Raw genomic sequence first — 24462 nt, forward strand, 5'->3', positions numbered from 1 at the left:
ATTTTGTACCAGGGGCAATGGAGGGTTAAGTGACTTCCCCAGAGTCACAAGGAGTTGCAGTGAGAATTGAACTCAGTTCCCCAGGATCAAGGCCCACTGCACTAACCACTAGGCTACTACTCCACTAGCAACATTCCATGTAGAAGTCTGCCCTTGCAGATCAGCAATGCAGCTGCGCAGGCTTCTGTTTCTGTGAGTCTGACGTCCTGCACATACGTGCAGGACATCAGACTCACAGAAACAGAAGCCTGCGCAGCCGCGTTGCTAGTCTGCAAGGGCAGGTTTTTACATGGAATGTTGCTAGTGGAATAGCAACATTCCATGTAGAATCTCAAATAGGGAAAGGAAAATTTGAGTTGATATACCTACCACCTTTCTGAGGTTTTTGCAACAACATTCAAAGCGGTTTACATATATTCAGGTACTTATTTTGTACCAGGGGCAATGGAGGGTTAAGTAACTTGCCCAGAGTCACAAGGAGCTGCAGTGGGAATCGAACTCAGTTCCCCAGGATCAAAGTCCACTGCACTAACCACTAGGCTACTCCTCCACTCCAGGTGCAAGGCTAGTCTCTGTTTCATAACATCTGATGACGTTTCCTTCAGCAATGGATGGCAATAGTTACCTAAATGTTACCTGCTCAGTTTCCATAAAAATAAGAATCCTTGATGACTTATGCTTGGAGCTCTCATTGTATTATTTGCTTTCAGTCTTGTGCTGTGGTTTTAATGTATGAATATGTACGCTTTCTTGTGATCTGCCTTGAATTGTAGATTGAGCAGGACAAAGACATTTTTTTTTTAATTATATAAAATAGTGAGTACGTTCAGAATTCACATGTATTATTGGGTTCCACAGGGACTCATGGTCTAGGGCTCCTAGCTGAGGACTGAAGAAAGAAAGTTAAAAAGAGGGTGGGGGAGGCTGGGGGGGGGGGGGGGGAGAGAATCTATGTATTTTTGCAACTGATGTTTCAACATAGGGAGGAAGCTCTCAGACTAAAGAAAACATTTTAAACATGTCAGAATTTTAGCACAGAAAAACAGGCTACCGCAAAACGTGTTAAAAAGTTTTAAATATTTTACCTATTTCTGCACACTAATCATTTATTCATTAGAAATTCTTTTTGGGAGGGGGCATGGCATGGGTGGGGAACAGGCGTGGAAGTGCTATCCAGCTAGCGTCCTAACTGGGTAACACAGGAGGTGGTAAGTGCTCTCACATTAAGTTTTCCATGCACGAGACCTTAACAAAAACCCTTGTAAGCTGCTGCATTAAACTTGGGCTTAGTGTACAAGAATGTGCCAAGTCCAGATTCTAGAAAATTTTAGTAGAAAGGCCTCTTAGTCAGGTGCATTTAGTCCTCCTCATTTCTTATTTCTCTGGGGAAAAGTACCCTACAATGGATAGGAACACCATAACAGAGAAGATCCCTGCTGTGATTCTAAAAGGAAGACAGGCTAGACCAAGTAAACCACTAGTCAGTCAGTTTTCAGAATATCCATGCAAAAGATCTGCATGTATAAACCTATTTGTATGCAAATGTAACCAGTTTACTTTAAGCTACTAGGATGGAAAATGTGGGGTACAAATGCAATAAAAATAAATAAATAAATAAATACATAATTTCACTGAATATCCCAGCCTCTCTGTACACACACAAGTTTCAAACAGGAAAAATCCACTTTACTTGTGATCTACTAACAGTGTTGACTTATTGAAGGAAAATAAATAACAAACATATAAACGGCAAGTGACCGTACTCACTCGCAAATGTGCAGTAGAGACTTCCCTCTCTGCCCCGCCCCAATGCGGGAGCGGGACAGAGAGGGAAGTCTCTATTGGCATGCTGCAGATGTCGGAACCGCTCCCCCTCCCCCCCTCCCCCGGAGTTGCCGCCGCCCCTCCACCCGGCCCGAGCAGCACTGTAAACTTACATCAGCACGCAGCAGCAGGCACATCAGCAAAGCTGCCGTCGGGCTTCCTTCTCTGCCTTTGTCCCGCCCTCGCCGACGTTACGTCACACGAGGGCGGGACACAGGCAGAGAAGGAAGCCCGCCCCGACGGCAGCTTTACTGGATGTGCCTGCTGCTGCGTGCTGATGTAAGTTTACAGTGCTGCTCAGGCCGGGTGGAGGGGCGGCGACTCCGGGGGAGGGGGCTTGGAAACCCCCCCCCCCCCATTCCAAAAGTAGCCCGTTTTCACGGGCTCTACGGCTAGTATCTCACAGAAGTCAAGCCCGACATGGCTACGTTTTGCCCCACAAAAAGGATGTGTGAGGGGCACCAACAGGAGATCATATGTCACACAGAACTCCTTAAAACACACACATTATGTTAAAAGACAATGAGCAGCAGTATTACAGATCTCTGCACTGAGTAATGGAATGGCCTTTTGTGGGGCGAAACGTGGTCACAACAGGTTTGAATTCTGTGAGATCTATATTTTCCTTCAAGAGAGGAACAGTGTTATGTCATCATTTTACTTGTGATCAGCTATTTTTCACGTTTTCTGTCATCCGCAGATCCTGTTATAAGCCTCTCTCTTGCATCTCCTCAGAACTTATATACTTAAAATGAGCGATAAACTGCAACACAATTTCAGAGGCCAATGCAGACGTAGTAAGCAGAAGGAAAAATTGCAGTGGTTACTCACTCTTTGGTCAGCAATGGGCAGGATTTGATTAAAAAGTGGGACAAAGGTGTATCCTGGAAAATTAGATCTGGAGGAGCGGTCGCACTTTTAAGGTTCAGGCAGCGGATAATAACGTAAAGAGCTGCAGCAACCGCGGCCAGCTTCACGCCATCAAAGACAGCGGGCATCTCGGGTGTTTCTAGTATCGCATTCATTTTGCCTGTATAAAGAAAGAACCACATGTGAATGAGGTTTGCAGTGGAAAACATTAAAAAAACAAAGGGCCCTGTTTAAGCCATGCTAAAGGCGCGCTAGTGTTTTTAGCGCATGCTAACCGTTTAGATGCCCATAATATTCCTACGGGCGTCTACACGGTTAGCATGCGCTGAAAACACTAGTACACCTCTAGTATAGCTTAGTAAACAGGGCCCTAAAAAAAAAAAAAAGATCTGCAGGAATTTAAAAACACATAAGATCCATGGGAGTGGGGAATTCACACAAGAACTAGATTCCAGCATAAGAAATGGAGTAAAGCATGGAGAGGCTGGATTTTTTTTCTAGCATAACAGACACGCTAACATTGGTGGCCATGGAGATTTCAAAACTTAAAATAGCAAAACACTGTGGTTGTGGAGACAAAAATTCCCACACTAGAATACAAACAACACACAATCCCCACAGAAAACAGTAAAAAAAAAAAAAAAGTATGACAATGCGCAAGGTAATGGGAATGTGTTTTTTTTTTTTGCCAGTGATGAGGTAATTGATCCTTTTTAGATCATACTATAGGTCAGATGGATCATCTGTAGCTCTATTGACCTGTTGGTCAAGAGAACCTTGAGGCTTTTTCCTCCCATTAACCTTGCAGATTGTAACACTTTCTTACTGTTTTCTGTGGGGATTGTGTGTTTGTATTCCAGTGTGGGATTTCAAAACTTAAACACATAAGTGACCTGGGTATTGGCTTACATATTGTTTGTTCACAAAATATGGTCTGACATAGCCTATTAACAGAGGGGGTGGTGGTGGTGATCACTGACAGATTTTGAAGGACAGCTATGGAAAAAGTCTAGAGGGCAGATACAAGAGATGGGGGGGGGGGGGGGGGACAGGTTGCCTGATTACATACAGGATTTTATACATACATTTATCCAAAGTCAAATAGGCAGACTGGATGAGTGTTTCTGTCTACCAAACAAAGAAGAGTTGACGACCAAGGAAGGAATGATCGATGACTCGGAAGGAGTCCCACTAGATGAAGGTTTAGTGAAATTCCCAGTGCAATAATAAATTCATGGCATTCACAGAGACCCAACAAGGACCGTGTTTCGGTATATTGTGCCTGCGTCAGGGGTCCTCAAGATGTTACTTTGTACTGACAACGTTTGTTAAAAGCAGCACCTCATAAGCGTGAATACTGACAGCGGAGCTGAAGGACATTCATAGATTTTAACCGCTCAAAATTAGAAATTTGGCAAATCTGGTGGACTCCTGAGCTGTCAACCATTTTTTTCCTTGGTCGTCACCATTCCTTTGTCTTCCTTCCTGCAGAGAACTCGCCTCTTGTTTTCTTGCTATTTCTGTCTATCATGATTTTTTTTTTTGCTACATTTGTACCCCGCGCTTTCCCACTCATGGCAGGCTCAATGCGGCTTACATGGGGCAATGGAGGGTTAAGTGACTTGCCCAGAAACACAAGGAGCTGCCTGTGCCTGAAGTGGGAATCGAACTCAGTTCCTCAGTTCCCCAGGACCAAAGTCCACCACCCTAACCACTAGGCCACTCTTGTTTTCTTGCCATTTCTGTCTATCATGATTTTTATTACTATGAGCCTAATGTTACAGCAGTTTCCTTGCAAGATGGTGACTACTACTACTATTTAGCATTTTTTTTTTATTAATATCAATTTTTATTGATAACACTTGGACACAATACATCAAATAATTCGAACAATACATAGGAGATGTCATCAAGCTTATAATTTTTCTCCCTCCTCCCCCAACTCCCCCCCCCTCTCTATCCCCACCCTCAACTCTTTCCCACTACCGGTTCTGTTAACAGTTCAATATCCTGCTTCTCACAACGGGTGTCAGAGTGTCCCAAAACGGGAGCCAGATTTTACAGAACTGGTCTCCTTTTTTCGAGGCTAAGTCTCCCACTTTTTTCTTTTCTAGCATGCAGCATTGCATCATGGCTCCTCGCCATTGCGGTGTTCCAGGTGGGTCTGGTTGTAGCCACAATTGTAGTATGGTACGTTTGCCCATCAAGACTACTCTTTTCAAGAACTCTTTAAGTCCCTCTGGTGACTTGCCACGAATCCTATAGACATCAAATAGCTGTCCTGGCGTTGGTTGCCAGTGTATGTTCCACATTTGCGATACTTGTTGTCCCAGTTTTATCCAGAAGGGGGTCACTTTTGAGCAGTACCAAAACATATGCCCCAGAGAGGCCCCCACAGTTCCACATTTTGGGCAGTCGTCTGTTGTTCTCAGGGTCGCCTTATAAGCCCTGTGTGGTGATATGTACAGTCTCATGATAAATTTGTAGTGCATTTCCTGCCAAGTCACATTCACCGTCACCCGATACACACCCATTAAGCACAGTTTGATCTGTTCTGGGTCCGGTTTCCACCGCAGCTCCTGATGCCATTGTTGTGACACTTGCGTGTAGTCAAGTGTCCCCTGTAAATCTCTTAGATGATGATGGAAGTACTTAAGCGGTACTTTTAACTGTGCTTCCAGGCCCAGCATCTCACTCATGGATTCCCATACTTGCTGAGTAAGAGCCAATGCAGGCAATGTTCGTATGTAATGTTTGAGCTGCATATATTGAAAATAGTCTTTCTGTCCAAGTCCGAATTCTGTGCACAGGGCCTGGAATGTTTTAATGGTCCCTGTCTCAGACACCACCTGAAATAAGTATTTAATACTACAAATCTCCCATTTCCTAAACAAAGCAGATTTCCCCCCCTCTGGGAATGCTAGGTTACCTTTAATGAGTAGTAGTGGAGACACTACACTGTTCCATTTGTTTTTCTTACCCAACCATTTCCATGTTTTCCGCAAAGGGTTCAATAGAAATCTATATGGGCCCAGGTTTGGGAGTTCTTCTGATGGGGCATGTAGCCAATAAGCAAATCCCATTGGGGCCATCAGCGAGGTTTCCACTTTCGTGCAGGAGAAAAACTTCCTTGAGCGAAACCAGTCCGATAAGTGCCTCAAATTACAGGCGATTGGTATAAGTTTTAAGTCAAGTAGCCCCAACCCCCCTTTTAGACAAGGTCTCATAAGTTTATGTAATCCAATGCGTGCACGTTTTCCCTGCCACAAGAATGTTGTAAGGGTTTTATGTAGCCACCTCTCCTCTTTATATCCCAATATAGCAGGAATCATCTGGAAGATGTATGTCCATTTGGGAAAAATAAACATGTTATACATGGTGATTCTTCCCCTCAAAGACAGAGGTAGGCCCTGCCATCCCTGCAGAGCTTCTTTTGTATGCCTCTTCAAGGGGTCCATATTCTCTTTGTACAGATTTGTTAAATCCCTCGGTACATTAACCCCTAGGTACTTGAGCGTGCCCACGGCCCATTGAAAGGGAAAAGGGCCCTCCCACTCCTTTTGCACTGTTTCCTGTACTGAAAGGGCCAATGATTTTTGCAAATTTAATTGTAACCCTGAGTAGAACCCAAATTCGTCTATGACTTCTAGTAGGCGTTGGACTGAGGTTTTCGGTTGAGTAAGTGTAAGGAGCATATCGTCAGCGAAGGCCAGTGTTTTTATTAATGTCCCGTGTAGTGTGACTCCCTGTATGTCTGGGTCTAGTAGCATTGTGCGCAAGAGTGGCTCTAAGTATAAGAGGAACAATAGAGGGGATAATGGGCATCCCTGCCTGGTGCCGCGCTCCACTCTAAAGGGTTTGGATCTGGTGCCATTTATTAATATTTGGGCTGTGGTATTTTTGTATAGTGTTTTCGTGGCATCTAAAAACCAGCCATCCAAGCCCGTGTGCTCAAGTACCTGAAACATGTAATCCCAGTTAACTTTATCAAACGCTTTGGCTGCATCTAGGCTAACCAATAGGAGAGGATCTCCTGTAGCCTGCCCATACGCCACTGCTAAGAGGGCTTTCCATACCTGTTGAACCGCCTGACGGCCCTTAACAAACCCTACCTGGTGTTCTCTGATCAACATTGGCATGTGATACATCAGTCTATTTGCCAGTATTCGGGACAGGATCTTGACATCAACATTAATAAGGGAGATGGGTCTATAAGATTCTACTTGATCTTTAGGTTTACCCGGCTTAGGAATTAAGGTAATCAACGCTTCGTTCTCTCTGGGCGAAAAGGATCCCCTAGCAACCACTGCATCTAAATAGTCCGCCAACGCTCCACACAGTTGTGGTGTTAGCATTTTATAATATTCATTAGAGAAGCCGTCCAATCCTGGTGCTGATCCTATTTGTAAGGCTTTTATTACTTTAAATACTTCTTGTGTTTGTAGGGGCGCAGATAATATTTGACGGGCTTCCTCTGGCAATCGTGGCATTTTTGCATCTTCTAAATAATCTTTAGTCAGGGGGCCTTGGACCCTATTTTTGGGAGTATACATCTGCGTAAAGTGTTCATAGAATGTATTTACTATATCTTGTAATTGGTTAAGTTTGTATCCCTTAGAGTTTTCAATCACTGGGATAAATCGCTGTGCAGTGATTGCCTTTGCCACCCTTGCCAATAGTTTCCCAGATTTATTCCCAAATCGCTGAAAATTTAGGCGTCGCGCTGTTAATTGTTTCTTTGCTTGCTCATGTATCAGAGAATTTAATGCTACTAGGGCTGCTGACATTGAGTCTCTATTGGCTATTGTTGGGTTACTCAAGTATTTCCTCTTGGCCTTCACATATACTGTTTCTGAATGTAGTATCCCGGCCGCCAGGCGCTTTTTCCTAGCACACTGAAATGCTATTACTTCTCCCCTCATAACCGCCTTAGAAGCTTCCCAATATGTTATGGGTGAGTCACATGATATCAGGTTTGTATCTTCGTATAATTGCCATTTTTCTTGCAGGTGAGCTAGCAGTTGTTTATCCTGATACAAATATGCAGGGAATCTCCATTTGTTACCCTCTCCACCACCCCCACCTACGTTAATTTCCACCCAGATCATGTTATGGTCCGATATTTCCATAGGGCCGATAGTGGCTTTCTGGACTTTAAAGAACCAGGATTGTGATATCAGTATGTAATCAATTCTAGACCAGGAAGAATGTACTTTAGATTGATGTGTATAGTCCTTTGTGGTAGGGTGGAGGGCACGCCACGGGTCAATTAATTGGAGATGTTTACAGAGCGCTGGTATCCCTTTCCCTTTACCTGACCCTGGGATAGCTGTGGGTGAGGATCTATCCAGACTCGGGTCTAGTACTTGATTAAAGTCTCCCGCCCATATCCAGGGGGCATCATTATGTTGCAGTCCTAATGCTATAAGGGTCTGGAAAAAATTTGGGCTATAAGCATTTGGGGCATGTATTGCACAGATGTAAAACTTTTGCCCTTGGTAGTTTATCTGTAAAAGTACAATTCGTCCCTCAGTGTCTCTGTGGATTAATTTGGTTGTGCAAGGTAATCCCTTACGGATGAGTATTACTACCCCGCTCTTCCTATTACCCGAAGAGGAGAAGTGGCTTTCACCCACCCATTGTTGACAGATTTTTGTGTTCTGTGTCAGACAACTTTGTTTCCTGTAAGCAGGCAATATCTATACCTTGCCGCTTTATCTGGGTCAGGATTTTATATCGTTTTACAGGTGATGTGATACCTGAAACGTTCCATGATAATATTTTAAGTCCAGATCAACTAATCTTTTCTTTGTTTCATTGAAACTATTATAGATATCATCAAGGTAGTCCTCCGGGAGCCCAGCCTCCCCCGGAGGGTGTATGATTTAATGTGTGGGAGAACTTGCATTATCCCTAACACTCCATATGCAAGAACAGACATTATTAAGAACCTCCCCTCTATTTTGCTACGTATCCCCACTCCTATCACTTCCCTCCCATCCTCTCCCACCCCCCTGCCTCCCTCCCTATACCTAAACCCCTTTCCTCCCCCCCTTGCTCCCAAAGTTGCCTTGAGAGGGATAACCCCATCTAGGCAGAGTCACAGCGTGCCGGTTCCCCGCTCACCCCCAGGCCCCTCAATGTTACAATTAAACTTATAAAGTTATAACCTCTATGTATAAAGTCTTTACATTACTGTTTATCCCGTCAGGACAGTTCAATCAATCACAAGTTATGCTCACCACCACATGTCCAAAACCGGATCAAGCCGGTGCTTCCTGGCTTTTCAGTTCTTGGTTAATATATTGCAGTGCTGAGTGTTCTGATATAAAGGATATCCATTTCCCGTTTTTCATGATTTTTAATGTAGCAGGGTAACGTAGCATAAATCTGGTGTTTTGTTCAATCAAAGCTGTACACACCGGGTGAAATTTTCTTCTTCTTTCTTGTATGTTGGCTGAGTAATCTTGAAATATGCGGATCTGGGCACCCGCGTAGGTTAGGGAATCTCTTTTCTGACGGAATCCCTGTAGAATTTCTTCTTTATGGATCTAGTTGTGAACTTTCATAATTACTACTCTGGGTTTTGATCCATTTTGGCGTGGTTTCCCCAGCCTGTGTGCTCTTTCAATGCATAGTGGGCCTCTGCTGTCTGAGATAGCAAATTCTTTAGAAAGCCAACTTTCAAGCAATGTGCCCAGATTTTTATCAGGAATTGTTTCGGGCAGGCCCACCAGTCTAAGATTACATCGTCTGGCTCTGTTCTCCAGTTCATCCAGCTTCTCCTCTTGGGCAGCCAGGCGTTTTTTAAGGTTGGAAAGTTCTGGCTCATGTTGTTGCCAAGTCTCTTCAATTTCGGAGACTCTCTTTTCCACCTCCACAGTTCTGCTAGTGATCTCACCCAACCGGCCGTCTAATTTCTCCAGCTTCCCCTCTAATGTAAGGAATCGGGGTTCCAGCGCTGTACTCACCGCCGCTACTAACTGCGCAAGCTGTCTGGCGGTAAATTCAGCCTCGCCTCGCGGCGATGCGGCCGCCATCTTGGATTCGCTGCTCGCTACCGGGAGCTTTTCTTTTTCGTTCTTCGAGCTCTTCCTCGAGCTTCCAAGCGGCATGGGAACGAGGAATGGGTCCATACACCTTCCACAACACTTTAACGGGACTAGGTTGGTATTTTTGAGGTCAGTTTAGTTCGTAGGGCGCCGGGAGCGAGCAGGGTCCGCGGAGCAGCACGAAAGTGTTTCTACTGCTCCAACTGCATCACGTCACTATTTAGCATTTTTATAGCGCTACAAGGCGTACGCAGCGCTGCACAAACATAGAAGAAAGACAGTCCCTGCTCAAAGATCTTACAATCTAATAGACAAAAATAAAGTAAGCAAATCAAATCAATTAATGTGTACAGGAAGGAGGAGGGTAGGTGGAGGCGAGTGGTTACGAGTCAAAAGCAATGTTAAAGAGGTGGGCTTTCAGTCTAGATTTAAAGGTGGCCAAGGATGGGGCAAGACATAGGGGCTCAGGAAGTTTATTCCAGGCGTAGGGTGCAGCGAGACAGAAGGCGCGAAGTCTGGAGTTGGCAGTAGTGGAGAAGGGAACAGATAAGAAGGATTTATCCATGGAGCGGAGTGCACGGGAAGGGGTGTAGGGAAATGAAGTTCCAGTTCCACTTGCTATGTGGACGTGTACACCTTACTGTTAATTTACTACAATAGGAATGGATACAATTCCCTACAATTTCCCGCCGAGATCGCCACATAATTCATGGAAAGTACAGTTAACTATCATTAAGACAAAAGTTACAATAGTTATGTTATTTACTTATTCATACTTGTATCCCACAATTATCCCAAAATGAGTTTCTGTTCCATGTGGCTTACATTTCACAGTTTCTTAGAGATTACATTGATTAATATAAATATAGTAAACAGAGATTAATATAAAAACAGAACATTGCCTTGAAAAAAAGAATTCAGGACAGTATGCTTTGCAGCCAGATTTTGGAGCAAGACATGGTCCCTTCAATGGAAGCACCGACGCTTTCTTAATTTCCAAAGTCTCAGTTACTTGAGTTGTCACTACACAGTAGCCAAGCTGCAGGGTACATTATCACAAGCATGTACAACCCATGTTAAAGGGTCAAATAGTGCAAGGCAAAACTGATAAATATGGACCTAGATGCAAGAGTCAAACTCCTCATCCTATCACAACTAATAGGTAAGAAACTCCTCCTTGGGAAACCAGGACTGTCTCCAGGTCAGGTGACATTTTCTGGTTTACTGATACTGATGTGTTTATACAAGTGTTTTTCCTATTACAGAGTTTAATCTACTTATTTGATATAAGACCTTTTCTTTGTATATAGATTTACTGATAGCAAAGACAGTTTCAACAGACAGTCTAAACAGAATCCAGCTTTATGATTGATTTGATCTTTCATTTGTGGTTTTACCAGGCTGATTTATAAAGAGGTACCACCTCTTATTAAAATACCAGCATTTTGGACACTCATGTGCCTTTAAAAGCGATCTCACATGAAACAAAAGAAAGCATTAAAGCTTGAGCAAAACATTTTTAGAAAAGTTTTTTTCAAAACCATGGGGTGTGGTATAGACGCAGTGGTATGCTGGAGCAGGCTTTCACAGGCTCGCAAGAGCCGGTTGTTAAGTTTTTAAGAATTTTGGGAGCCGGTTGTTAAAGTAGGACCCTCCATGTCTACTTTAACAACTGGCTCCCAAAATGTGGGCTTGGGCCCCCTGCTGAATTATCTTTCACTTTGCTGTTGGGGATGCTGAGCCCTGCCAGCCAAGTAAATAGACTGATGCTGCTGCTCCCCGCTCCTTGTTTCCAGCTCTGGGCAGCAGGCTGGGACTTCTCGAACATGTGAGAGAAGTTCCAGCATGCTGCTCAGAGCAAGACGTTGGGAGTGGTGGCAGTCCATTTATTGGCTGCCAGCAAAGGTATGCCTAGCGTGCCCGCACAAAGGGAGGGAGGAGCGAGAGGCAAGTGTTGCTCCCCCACCCCACCCCCCCCCGGCCACTCCTGGCCCTTCCGACTGCAGAGCTGGCTACGTCCGGAGAAAGAGCCTGTTAAAAATTTACCAGCACACCCCTGTATAGACGTGAAGGAACACAATGTTTTATTAGCGTTCTGATACACTGACTGCATTGAACAAGAATTTTGAACACATTTTGAAAGATGATTCTAGACAGGGTAAGATAGACAAGAGGAGAGGAATGCTAATACGCTACTCTCCCCATATCACATGTACTGTAAAAACACAAAGGAAATGGAAGCTTCCTACTATCAGAAAGGCTGCCTTTCAAGTGTGACCTGGTTCTAAAGTTTGTCGTGTTTCAAAATAAATCTTAAAAGGAGGAATTATCTCCCTCCCCCGCCCCCGACATGATATGCTGCAATCTAAATAATGCTGTCTAGACTAACATCACAAAACAGAGGAAGACTCTTCTATCCAGATACTGTTCCCCACAGAGTTTGTGAAGCTATTTAAGTGCACGTCGGATAAATGCATGTTCTGTTTAACTGCATGCCGCACTTCGGTCCCCTTTTTGGCGCCATCAATTTCTATGGGGACAACCTTCGGTTTAGCGCACCACTGATAAGTGCAAGATTCGCTTATATGCATGGTTTAAGACCGCTCCTATGCAAGAAAGACTCCGCATAAGTGCGCGCATGGAATATGGAAGCCGATTGGTGCATGACAAAGGGGCGGTAAATTTAAAATCTCATTGGTTAACTGCCACAGGCAGAATAAGCGAAAGAATGTTGTTAAGAGTGTACACTGGAGGAGTCGTCGTCACGCAACTGTAAGACTTTTAACACTGGCTACTACTACTACTATTTAGCATTTCTATAGCGCTACAAGGCGTACGCAGCGCTGCACAAACATAGAAGACAGTCCCTGCTCAAAGAGCTTACAATCTAATAGACAAAAAATAAATAAAGTAAGCAAATCAAATCAATTAATGTGAACGGGAAGGAAGAGAGGAGGGTAGGTGGAGACGAGTGGTTACAAGTGGTTACGAGTTAAAAGCAATGTTAAAGAGGTGGGCTTTCAGTCTAGATTTAAAGGTGGCCAAGGATGGGGCAAGACGTAGGGGCTCAGGAAGTTTATTCCAGGCATAGGGTGCAGCGAGACAGAAGGCGCAAAGTCTGGAGTTGGCAGTAGTGGAGAAGGGAACAGATAAGAAGGATTTATCCATGGAGCGGAGTGCACGGGAAGGGGTGTAGGGAAGGACGAGTGTGGAGAGATACTGGGGAGCAGCAGAGTGACTACATTTATAGGTTAGTAGAAGAAGTTTGAACAGGATGCGAAAACGGATAGGGAGCCAGTGAAGGGGTCTTGAGGAGAGGGGTAGTATGAGTAAACGACCCTGGCGGAAGATGAGACGGGCAGCAGAGTTTTGAACCGACTGGAGAGGGAAGAGGTGACTAAGTGGGAGGCCAGCAAGAAGCAGATTGCAGTAGTCTAAACGAGAGGTGACAAGGGTGTGGATGAGGGTTTTGGTAGAGTGCTCGGAAAGAAAGGGGCGGATTTTACGGATGTTGTAAAGAAAGAAACGACAGGTCTTGGCAATCTGCTGGATATGAGCAGAGAAGGAGAGAGAAGAGTCAAAGGTTTCGAGCTGAGGAGACAGGGAGAATGAGAGAGCCATCAATAGAAATAGAAAACGGGGGGAGCGGGGAGGTGGGTTTGGGGGGGGGAAAATGAGAAGCTCGGTTTTGGTCATATTTAATTTCAGGTGGCGTTGAGACATCCAGACACCAATGTCAGACAAGCACGCTGAAACTTTGGTTTGGATGCAAGGTGAGATATCAGGGGTAGAAAGGTAGATTTGGGAGTCATCAGCATAGAGATGGTAGGAAAAGCCATGGGATGAGATTAATGAGCCAAGGGAAGAAGTGTAGATAGAAAAGAGGAGGGGACCAAGAACAGAACCCTGAGGTACGCCGACAGGCAGAGGGATAGAAGTAGAAGAGGAGCCACCAGAGTGAACACTAAAGGTGCGGAGGGAGAGGTAGGAAGATAACCAGGAAAGGACAGAGCCCTGGAATCCAAGTGACGACAGGGTATCGAGAAGTATGCTGTGATCGACAGTGTCAAAAGCAGCGGAAAGATCAAGAAGAATGAGGATGGAATATTGACCTCTGGATTTAGCCAGTAATAGGTCATTGGAGACTTTAGTAAGCGCAGTTTCGGTTGAGTGGAGAGGGCGAAAACCAGATTGTAGTGGGTCAAGAATAGCATGTGAGGAAAGAAAATCAAGGCAGCGGCGGTGAACAGCACGCTCAAGTAATTTGGAGAGAAAAGGAAGGAGGGAGATGGGTCAGTAATTAGAGGGACAAGTAGGGTCGAGTGAAGGCTTCTTAAGGAGAGGTGTGGCCACAGCCACTGGCTGAACAAATAGAAGTTCTTAAAAAGTTAGAAAACAAACAAAGTCAAGCATCTATTGCTAAAGAATATGGGGTCAATCCCAGTAAAATTTCACGTTATCTTAAAGCAGAAAGATCAGCTTCTGGAAGACTGGCAAAACAATACAAATCCACACCGGAAACGAAAATGGGCGGGAAAAGCTGAGGAGGTAGAAGATGCTCTTCTTTGGTGGTTTTCTCAAGTCAGGAGCAGACAGTTTCCTGTCAGTGGTCCACTGCTTATGGAGAAAGCTAATCAGCTAGCTGAAAGTCTTGGACTAACTGAATTCAAAGCCACTGTTGGATGGTTGGAAAGATGCAAGGAGAGGAACAACATAAAATTCAAGAAACAGCGTGGTGAAAAACAAGACGCTGATGACTTTGGTGCTGAAAATTGGGTTGTTTCAGTTCTTCCTACCATCTTGAACGAGTTTGCACCTCGTGACTTTTTCAATGCTGATGAAAACAGTCTCTACTGGCGAGTGATTCCTGATGGAACACTTGCATTCAAACCAGCCAAAACTACAGGCAGTAAAACGTCGAAGGACCAACTGACGATCCTCCGTTGCTGCAATATGGGTGGGACTGAGAAGTTGGAACCACTCGTCATTGGAAAGCGCAAACAGCCCCGTTGCTTCAAGAAAGTTAAGCGATTTCCTGTGTCATACGAGGCTAACACAAATTCATGGATGACTGGGGAAATTTGAAAGCAGTGGCTAAAGAAGTTAGACACTAGAATGCGGGCACAAAAGCGTCAGATTTTGTTGCTTTGTGATAATTGTGCTGCACACAGTGATGATGTCAGGCTGTCTAACGTCAAGGTGGTCTTCCTGCCACCAAACACTACCTCTCTGATCCAACCTATGGATCAGGGCATAACAGCCAATTTCAAAAAGCATTATCGGGCTCTTGTGCTACGTCGTCTGATGAGCGTTATGGATGACCAGACTGGCAAGGATAAATGTGCTGTTGAACTGGCTCGTAATCTATCACTGTTGGAGAACCCACATATGCAGAAAGAAGTCTGGAATCATGTTACACAGGCAGCCATTGTGAACTGCTACAAGCGGGCAAGCTTTGTTAGGGATGTGGAGAGGGACGAAGCAGATGCAGCTGTTGCAAATGCGTCAGATGAACAGGCTATTGACATCCCCTGCCGGTGTTACTGAAGAGGAGTTTCATCACTACGTAGCTGTTGATTATGATCTACAAACAGCTGACGACAGCACTGATGTCCAGATATGCGCCTACACGCAGGCAACAACGGCTGATGATGAAACAGATGATGAAATGAGCAGCGAGGCACATGCTGACGAAATTCAACAACCTCCTGTCACTTTTGCAAGAGCGCTGGAGAGTCTGAACACCATGCAGGCCTATCTGGAGGCCACTGGATGTCAGTGCTATGACAGTTTTTACCGTCTGGCAGACAGTCTATGGAACTCACAGACACAAGAGTGTACAGAGGACTATGACTGATTACTTCAAGTAAGCCTAACGTCAGTTAACGGAGACTGTATAACGTCAGTTAATGGAGACTGTATACTGTATGTATAATAAACAGTACTGTACATATGTTTATCAGATGTCAAGCTTCTTTGGGTCACAACGGTTAAGTGCACGCTCCGGTTAACTGCATGTATTTCTTTTGTCCCAGACCCTTGCACTTTAGCGGATTGCACTGTACATACAAAGCATTTTTGAACATTTGATGTCATGCTTTGAAAAATTATTAATAATTAAGATTTAATATGATCAAATCTATGTTTTCTTAAAATGTCCCTGTATTCACATACTGTGTTTGTTTCTTGGACATCAAGTGGAAAGGTGAAGAAAAGAAAGCAGAAATGATTGTCTCACATGCTAAAGGGTCCGTTGACTAAGGTGCGCTGAAAAATGGTTTGCAGTAGTGTAGGCGTGGGTTTGGGGCACGCGCTATTCCATTTTCAGCACGCCTCTAAAAAAGCCCTTTTTTTATTTTTGCCAAAAATGGATGTGCGGCAAAATGAAAATTGTTGTACATCCATTTTGGGTCTCAGACCTTACGCCAGCCATTGACCTAGCGGTAAAGTCTCACGCGATAACCAGGCAGTAATGACCTACGCGCAGACTGGCGATCTTTCCTGCCTGCACCGAAGAATCCACTGGACCACCAGGGTGGTTGCCTTCTTCAGGTATGTACTGGACGGAGCCTGGGACCCTATAGCTCGGGGGGGGGGGGGGGGGGGGGGGGGAGCCGGCTAGCCCTGAAGAACAACTGGCTCGCAAGATGCTAAAAAAGTTAACAACTGGCTCTTGTGAGCCGGCTCCAGCACACCACTGGACAGAATCCCAAATAGTAGCAAGATTCGTGCTACTGATCCCAGGGACAAGCAGTGGCTTTCCCTATGTCTGTCTCAATAGCAGACTATGAACCTTCCTCCAGGAATCTTTTTAAAGCCCGGATACACTAATCGCGATACTGACCTGGGCTCGCCCCCGTCTGACGTAGGTTTCTTACGTCAGACGGGGACGGGCCCAGTTCAGGGAAGGAGAGAGACGTCCTGAAGACTGCAGCGATCAGATGGTCTTCTTGCGCATGCAGCGCCTTCATACAGAGGTGAGAGGTGCTGCGCGGGCCCGGTAATACGGAGGGGGGGCCCGGTGGAGGGGGGGAGCGGGGGCGGAGGATGGCGGGAGGCGGAGCTGTGGGAGAGTAGAGAGAAAGGAACAGGAAGGGAGGGGGGCCGGGGCTGCTAAAATTTGGAGTTTTCATGTAGGGGGAAGCGGGGAGCAGCGGGGGGGGGGGGGGGGGGGCAAGGCTGTCTATACAGGACCGCTCCTGACGAGCGCCTATGCCCCCTCCCGATCCTATTTCTATTTTTGTTTTGCTTTTCTTAATGCAGGGGGAAGCCTAGGAAGTACTGCATCCACCTTGTCGTTCTTTATTGGTAGCATTTTTGTCGTTCTTTATTGGTAGCGTTTTTATTTCATCTCACTTTTAAACATGCCAGCTTGGATTTGTATGCTGCAGGGGGAAGCAGGAGTAGCGGCGTGTCTGACAGCTCAGGCCTTAACGACAGCTCTGACCTCACGTAAAATATATCGCGGTAAATGATTCGGTGCAATCGTCGGTATGGTTAGTGCATCCCGAATCGTCTACATTACAATGGTAGTTACTCGTTTGTATTCCGTTTTCGTTAGCTGCTAGCTTCGTTGGAAAAAGGCCTTTAATAATGCATGCTACGGTTTAAAATTTCCTCGTTAAAGGGTCGTTAAAGTTTTGTGCATCTGGGCCTAAGTGAGGTCGCACCAAGGGGCGATTTAGAGTCATTACACTATTATTTTCCTTCCCTTTCTTAATAATTCTTAGCATCCTGCTTGCTTTATTGGCCACTGCTGCAAACTGGGCAGAAGATTTCAGCATATTTTCTATGACGACATCTAGATCTTTTTGTTGGGTGCTGACCCCCAACGTGGACCCCTAGCATGAAGTAACAGTGATTTGGATTATTCTTCCCAATGTGCATCACCTTGGCATTTGACCACATCAAATTTAATCTGCCATTTGGATGCCCAGCCTTCCAGCAACTTTTCACAGTCTGTATTTGTTTTAAGAACCTTGAATAGTTTTGTGTATCTGCAAATTTAATCACCTCACTTGTCTTTCTGATTTCTAGATCATTTATAAACATGTTAAATAGCAGCAGTCCCAGCACAGATTCCCTGTGGCACTCCACTAGTTACCCTTCTCCAATGAGGCAAATGGCCATTTAAACATATCCTCTGTTTTCTGTCAAATAACCAATTCTTAATCCTTAACAGAACATGATCTCCTATCCCATTATTCTCAGGAGTCTCTCATGAGGAGCTCAAAAGCTTTCTGAAAATCTAGATATACTACATCAACCAGCTTGCCTTTATCCACATGTTTATTCACGCCTGCAAAGAAATAAAGCAAATTGGTGAGGCAAGACATCCCTTGGCTGAAAGCATGCTGACTCTGCCCCATTTAAGCCATATTTATCTACGTGTTCCATAATTTTACTTTTTATAATAGTTTCCACTATTTTCCCTGGCACTGAAATCAGGCTTTCAGGTCTGTAATTTCCTGGATCACCCCTGGAACCCTTTAAAAAAAAAATCACCCTCCAATCTTCAGGTACCATGATCATCTTAATGACAGGTTACAGATTACTAACAACAGATCAGCAATTTCATGTTTGAGTTCTTTCAGTACCCTAGGGTGTATGTCATCTAGACCAGCTGATTTATCACTCTTTAACTTGTCGATTTGGCTCAGTACCTCTTCCAGGTTCACTGAGATTTATTTCAGTTCCTCCACATCATCACCTGGAAAAACATTTCTGTTACAGGTAGATCTCTTACATCTTCTTCTATAAAGATCAAAGAAAAGAATTCATTCAGTCTCTCCACTACTCTTTGTCTTCCCCGAGTGCCCCTTTTGCTCCTTCATGATCTTACAGTCCCACGGATTCCCTCGCAGGCTTTCTGGTTCTGATGCATAAATATCAATAAACTAGTAAAAGAGGCCCCTTTCTGGACCAAATGAAACGGGCGCTAGCAAGGTTTTCCTCCCCAACACCCCCCTTTCTCCCTCCCTCCCTACGTACCTACCGACCCCTTGGTCGTTCAGACGCCATTGCTGCACGCACCGTACGCCACTGCTCCGTCCTCGACGTCATCTCGTTTGACGCGAGGGCGGGGCCCGGCGACTTGGCGATTTCGGTGGCTTCACCACCACGAACCCTTCGAACCTGTGTTGAAGGAAGTGACGTCAGTGGCTTGGTTTCACTGACGTCAGTGTCTTCAGAACGTTGAGGGTGAGTTTTATTATATAGGATAAATGTATCTGAAAAAGTTGTTACTGTGAGTTTTTGCCTCTGCGACGTTTCTCTTCATATGCTCTTTTAGCCTTCTTTATCAATGCTTTGCATCTAACTTGTCAGTGCTTATGCTGCTTCTTATTTTCTTCATTTGGGTCCTTTTTCCATTCTTTGACGGTCTTTCTTTTGGCTCTAATAGCCTCTTTCAGTTCACCTTTTAACCATGTTGGCTGTTTTCTCTTCTTTCCACATTTGTAAATGCGTGGAATGCATCTGGTCTGGGCTTCCGAGATGGTATTTTTAAACAACAGCAAGGTGCTCCAGAAAAGCCTTTATTGGGACCCAATAAAGGCTTTTCTGGAGCATCTTACCCTTGAGTGTGGTGACTGATCTCTTGACATTGGGCCCTCTCCACCCCCTTTTTTTCTGTTGTGTTCGATTGCTGTGGCGAGTGTGAACCCCACTCTATTTTTAAACAACATCCATGCCTGATTTAATGTCCTAACCTTTGCAGCTGACCCTTTTAGCTTCTTTTTAACCATTTTCCTCATTTTTATCATAGTCTCCCTTTCAAAAAGAAATGCTGCTACAGTAGATTTACTTTGTGGCTTCACTCCAGACAGTAGCTTAAATGTGATCATGTTATGATCACTGTTTCCCAGCAGATCCAATACAGTTACCTCTCGTACTATGCCCTGCCTTCCACTAAGGACTAGATCTAAAATGACTCTCCCTCTTGTTGGTTCCTGGACCAGTTGCTCCAAGAAGCAGTCGTTTATTACACCTAGGAATTTTATCTCCCTGGTGCTCCCTGATGTAACATTTATCTAGTCAATCAATATTGGGGTAATTGAACTGTTGCCCAATTTGCCAGCTTTCCTAATTTCTGTAAACATTTCTTCATCTAAGACTCAATATTTGATTGACAAAAGCTTTGTTGCAGAATATGAGGAAGTATGAAGGTTTGACACGAGTTACAAAGTTTTTACATCAAAACGTCTGTAAGGTCTTGTCCTTAGCTTTAAACATTACCTGTTCTTATAGCACAAAATGAACTGGTTAAAAAAAAAAATTCCCTCAAAAATTTACAAAGGTGAGAACAGCCTACTTACCAGTGGAAGATGTTCTCTGTTGGTGAAAGTTTTTATTTCCTCAGTGAAGTGCTTCAAAAAAATTCAGATGACAGTGTCCTTGGCTGATTAATCCTAGAAACCAAAATATGACTAATTAGCACAGAGAAAAACTGGAAACCTACAAACATGATATAATAACATATAACACAGTAAATGACGGCAGATAAAGACCTGTACGGTCCATCCAGTCTACCCAACAAGATAAACTCATTTTACATGGTATGTGATACTTTATATGTATACCAAAGTTTGATTTGTCCTTGCCATTCTCAGGGCACAGACCGTAGAAGTCTGCCCAGCACTGTTCTTGTACTAAAAGTTCTGAAGATTCTGGAATCCTCAAGAGTTACAAGATTCCGGAATCCCAATTAGTAGCAACATTCCATGTAGAACCCCAAAGAGTAACATAGTAAATGACGGCAGATAAAGACCTGTATGGTCCATCCGATATGAGTATGATACAATTAGAAAACTAGCTTGTTAGCTTAAACCAACATACCTATATCCTCCCGCATCTTGAACAGAACAAAAAAATAATCAAGGTTCAGGTACTATGATACAGCCAATCCAAAAAAACTATGTTCTATCGTCTTTCTTGATACATCTCAGGAGACAGGAAGACATTTGAATGGCAACCGTTGTAAATTTTGTGCAATTGTGGTACAAGATAGTGTTTTTGCGATTCCTTTGGATGAGTCACAATATTACTTGAGGCACTTTAATACTTGCGTGTCTTCTTTTGTACTGTATGCAGCACTGTGTTTTTACAATAAAGCTGATGTGGGGAAGACTATGCAACAACTGAAGATGTGAATTGCAGAACATGTTTCGCATCATCTACGTCAGGGACAGGTCTTCAAACTTAGCATGCCATAAACATTTCATCTCAATTCATTAAGAAAGTCTAAAGACTATTTATGAAAAATGCAAAAGAAAGTTGTTCTAAAAAATGTATTAATTTAAAATGAAGTCAAATTAAAGTATTAAAGTCTATGCAGACCAGTGAGGAGGCAAAGCGAGCCAACAGCGGTCTTGCCCTGGTAAAATAAGTTGCCACTGCAGTTTGTGACACATGACTTCTACAATTACCTATCAATTCTACATAGTGTGAATGTTGAAGACGCTGGGTTATATGTTATCTATTCTTGAGATCTACCTGTATGTCATGGAGGCAGGGCATGCAGACAGATCTCATGCATATTCATTGAGGAAATCCTGAAAACCCGACTAGGCTGCAGCCCTCAAGGACCAACGTTGGCCACCACTGCACTAGACCTTTGAGTAATGACTGGCAAATGTTGTTTTCCTTTTGACCAGATCTTCCATCAGGGATCTACCTCACATCAACTTATGCACAGGATCATTAAAGATTTTACTGTAAAAGAAAATGTTGCTGTTTTGCTTTATACTTGCTGAACTGTATTTCTGAGTGCTATTACAGCTTCGAACCCTTGTTAGTGTGAATGTTGTGCTCCTTGTGATCTTGGGCAAGTCATTTAACCCTCTATTGCCTCAGGTATAACCTTAGATTGTGAGCCCTCCTGGGACAGAGAAATGTCCAGTGTACCTGAATGTAACTCACCTTGAGCTACTACTGGAAAAGGTGTGAGCAAAATCTAAATAAATAATGTAGAGCAGAGGTTCTCAACTGGTATTTTTCAGTGTGCTGTGAAAAGTTAGTTTCCTGCATAGAGAAGACAGGGACGGGGGCTGGTCAGACCCATTGCTTCCAAAGACAAAGTCATATTCTCTTTACTATCCCCCTAGCATGGCCTCCCATTTGGAAGGTGAAGTCACTGAGCAGCAAGTTTCTCCTGTTGTTTCCCCCTCCTATGCAGGCTTCACTCTAAAGCAGGGGTCTCAACCCAGTCCTCAGGACACACCCAGCCAATCAGGTTTTCAGGATACCCACAGTGAATATGAAAATTTGCATGCTACCTCCCATTTTATGCACATCTATCTCATGCATATTCATTGAGGGTACCCTGCTCTAAAGTCAAAGCACTGTAGGGACATTGGGTCTGGGTCTCATAAGACAGAGTCCTTGTGCAGTTCCAACTTCAGAAAGAAGCTGGTCCATCAGGAGCTATAATCTGACTGCACAGAAAAGCTTTCTATAATTAAATTCCTTCAGTTGAAGGAGTGTCGAAGAAAATATAACGAACATTAGCTGATTTAACTAGACACTACTGGAAATTCGCAAAAAACCCCATATCTCTCCAAACATCTTGATCGAGCCATAGAAAGTTACTTTGGTCTGGGATTGTTTACTTGGATCTGCAATTGATGTCTGGTTATTTCCTTTTAGGGTATTAGTTTATCTTATATTCCCTATATGTTCTCCAGATTACCCCCCTCCTTGTTACGGGCTTAAAAGTGGGTAGATATTACTTTGATTTGCATTGTACTTCTTCTTTGTTTCTCTTTTCATAATTTGCTACCATTATCCTATTTGCTGTACAAGTGGCTTGTTCTTGTCATATTGTTTAGAAATTGCAACAGAAGATTAAAGAAAAAGGAAGTTGGCACAGAAGGCAGCAGCAGATAAGAGCACTGGTCAACCCATTTCTCATGTCAGCTGGAGACCACACAGAAGAAAGAAGATGATGCCGATATTGCTCTGAAGCACTAAGATGTTCAGATGGTCTTGCAGAATACTACTGTAGAAAATGCACTCCACTTGCATTCCTATGTTATTCCAGCATTTCGTTTTTTTTTTTCTGACACGCTCACTGATAAAAACAAAAAAATGTGAGTAGCACACCCCTTTCCCCATGCTATGAGACCTGTGTTTTCCATTTATTTGGGCTGAGATAAGCTTCCACACACACCTAGAACTTATGTACATGTGGTTTGGGGTTTTTAATAGGAGTGAGAGCATGATTGGTGTGGCTGTTTGTGTTTTGGGTGGTGCTTTGTGATATAGTTGCATGATGGATGGGTCAGGTGTAAGATTTGTGAATCCTTTTTGAAGAAGGATACGAATGTTTTGTTTTGAATTTAAAATCTGTATTTGTGTGTGGTGCAATCTGTTAAGAGTTCTGTTCAGGTTTTACATGCATTTGGGAACATAGTAACTTTTATTAAGAGTCTCAATTATGAAAATTGTGTGTCCACTTTAGTAACAGTTTTTTTGGGGTTGACTGTACTCTCCAATGTGAAATTAGCCATTGTGCTACTTAAAACTGATGTTTTAAGATTATTATTAAAATACAAAAAAAAAAAAAGGCAAGCAAATATACATTTCTCTCCCAATCACCTTTTCTACAACTGGATATTCACCTGTTACCAAAAATATGAACAACAGTCCATTAGAGCATGTCATTCTAGACCAGTCCAATGGATCCGCCAAGCCCAGCATCCTACCTCTGGGTCCGATGCACAAAGCCTTGCAGTAGAACTGTGTCTCTACCACAAAACTATTGCAGCACAACTACCATGCTATACTATAATCAATGAGCATACAAATTACTGCTGCGTTTAAATCTGGAGCTCACTGCAAAATGTCACCCTTCCTGTCAGTACTTCAGCAGCAATTGGCTCAGGCACCGACAGAAAAGGTGACATTTTAAAAATAAACTTGTGCCAAGCTGCTGGCATCTGCATCAGTCTCCGAAGCAATCCGACGACTCGGCTTCCCTCCCCCCACCCCCGAGTTTAAAAATAAATAAATAAATAAAAGTCCCTGTCTCATAACATCCTCTTTCCCTTCCCCCCTCCCCCGACTTAATCTTCTGTGGCTCCATCTGGCAGGGCTGGTCCACCCACTAGATGGCACTTGAACTTAGTCTACGGCATCTCCTCCCCCCACCCACCACCACAGTCTCCAGCATGTCTTTCCTTTCTTCCCTCCCTTTCTCCCTCCTGAGATACTCAACATTTTATCTCCTTTCCACCAGGGAAGAATCACATTGTCAGCATCTATAGAAGATGCATCGTGACTGGGGCAGGTCATTGGGCACCTATACATGTTCAAGACTTCCCAGCTTCTACTCTCTCCAAAATAGGAATTTCAGAGGAGGCAGGAGCCTGTAAAGGCCTTAAGCATGATTAGATGCTTAAGGACCCATGCAAGTCACAATGCATCTTCTTCAGATATTGACTGCTGTGTTGAGAAGGTAGGTAAGATGTTTAGCACCTCACAGAGCAGGGAAGAGGCGGAGCAAGAGAAGGATGGAATGAGAGATGCTGGACACCATAGCTGAGGGTGAGGTAGGGAAGGCGAGAGATGCTGGACACGACAGCTGGGAGTGGGGTAGTGAAGGTGAAAGTTGCTGGACACGACAGCTGGGAGTGAGGTAGTGAAGGTGAGAGATGCTGGACACTACTACTACTTGACATTTCTATAGTGCTACTAGGGTTACGCAGCGCTGTACAAT

The 24462-nt window shown here is 44.0% G+C and overlaps 1 protein-coding gene across 1 annotated transcript in view; it reads right to left on the reverse strand.

Annotated features, from left to right (window-relative positions):
* The window catches only part of ABHD2 (abhydrolase domain containing 2), a 156360-nt gene that overhangs the window by 89921 nt on the left and 41977 nt on the right, over positions 1-24462 (reverse strand). Inside the window, exons 2-3 of the mRNA XM_030189696.1 lie at positions 20063-20155; positions 2656-2854 (exon numbers count right to left, since the gene is read on the reverse strand). Of these exons, the coding sequence (XP_030045556.1) occupies positions 2656-2849 (194 nt within the window). The 5' untranslated portion in view covers positions 2850-2854; positions 20063-20155. The remainder of the gene's footprint in view (positions 1-2655; positions 2855-20062; positions 20156-24462) is intronic.

This window comes from Microcaecilia unicolor, chromosome 1 (assembly GCF_901765095.1).
Source record: "Microcaecilia unicolor chromosome 1, aMicUni1.1, whole genome shotgun sequence".
Lineage (NCBI taxonomy): Eukaryota > Metazoa > Chordata > Amphibia > Gymnophiona > Siphonopidae > Microcaecilia > Microcaecilia unicolor.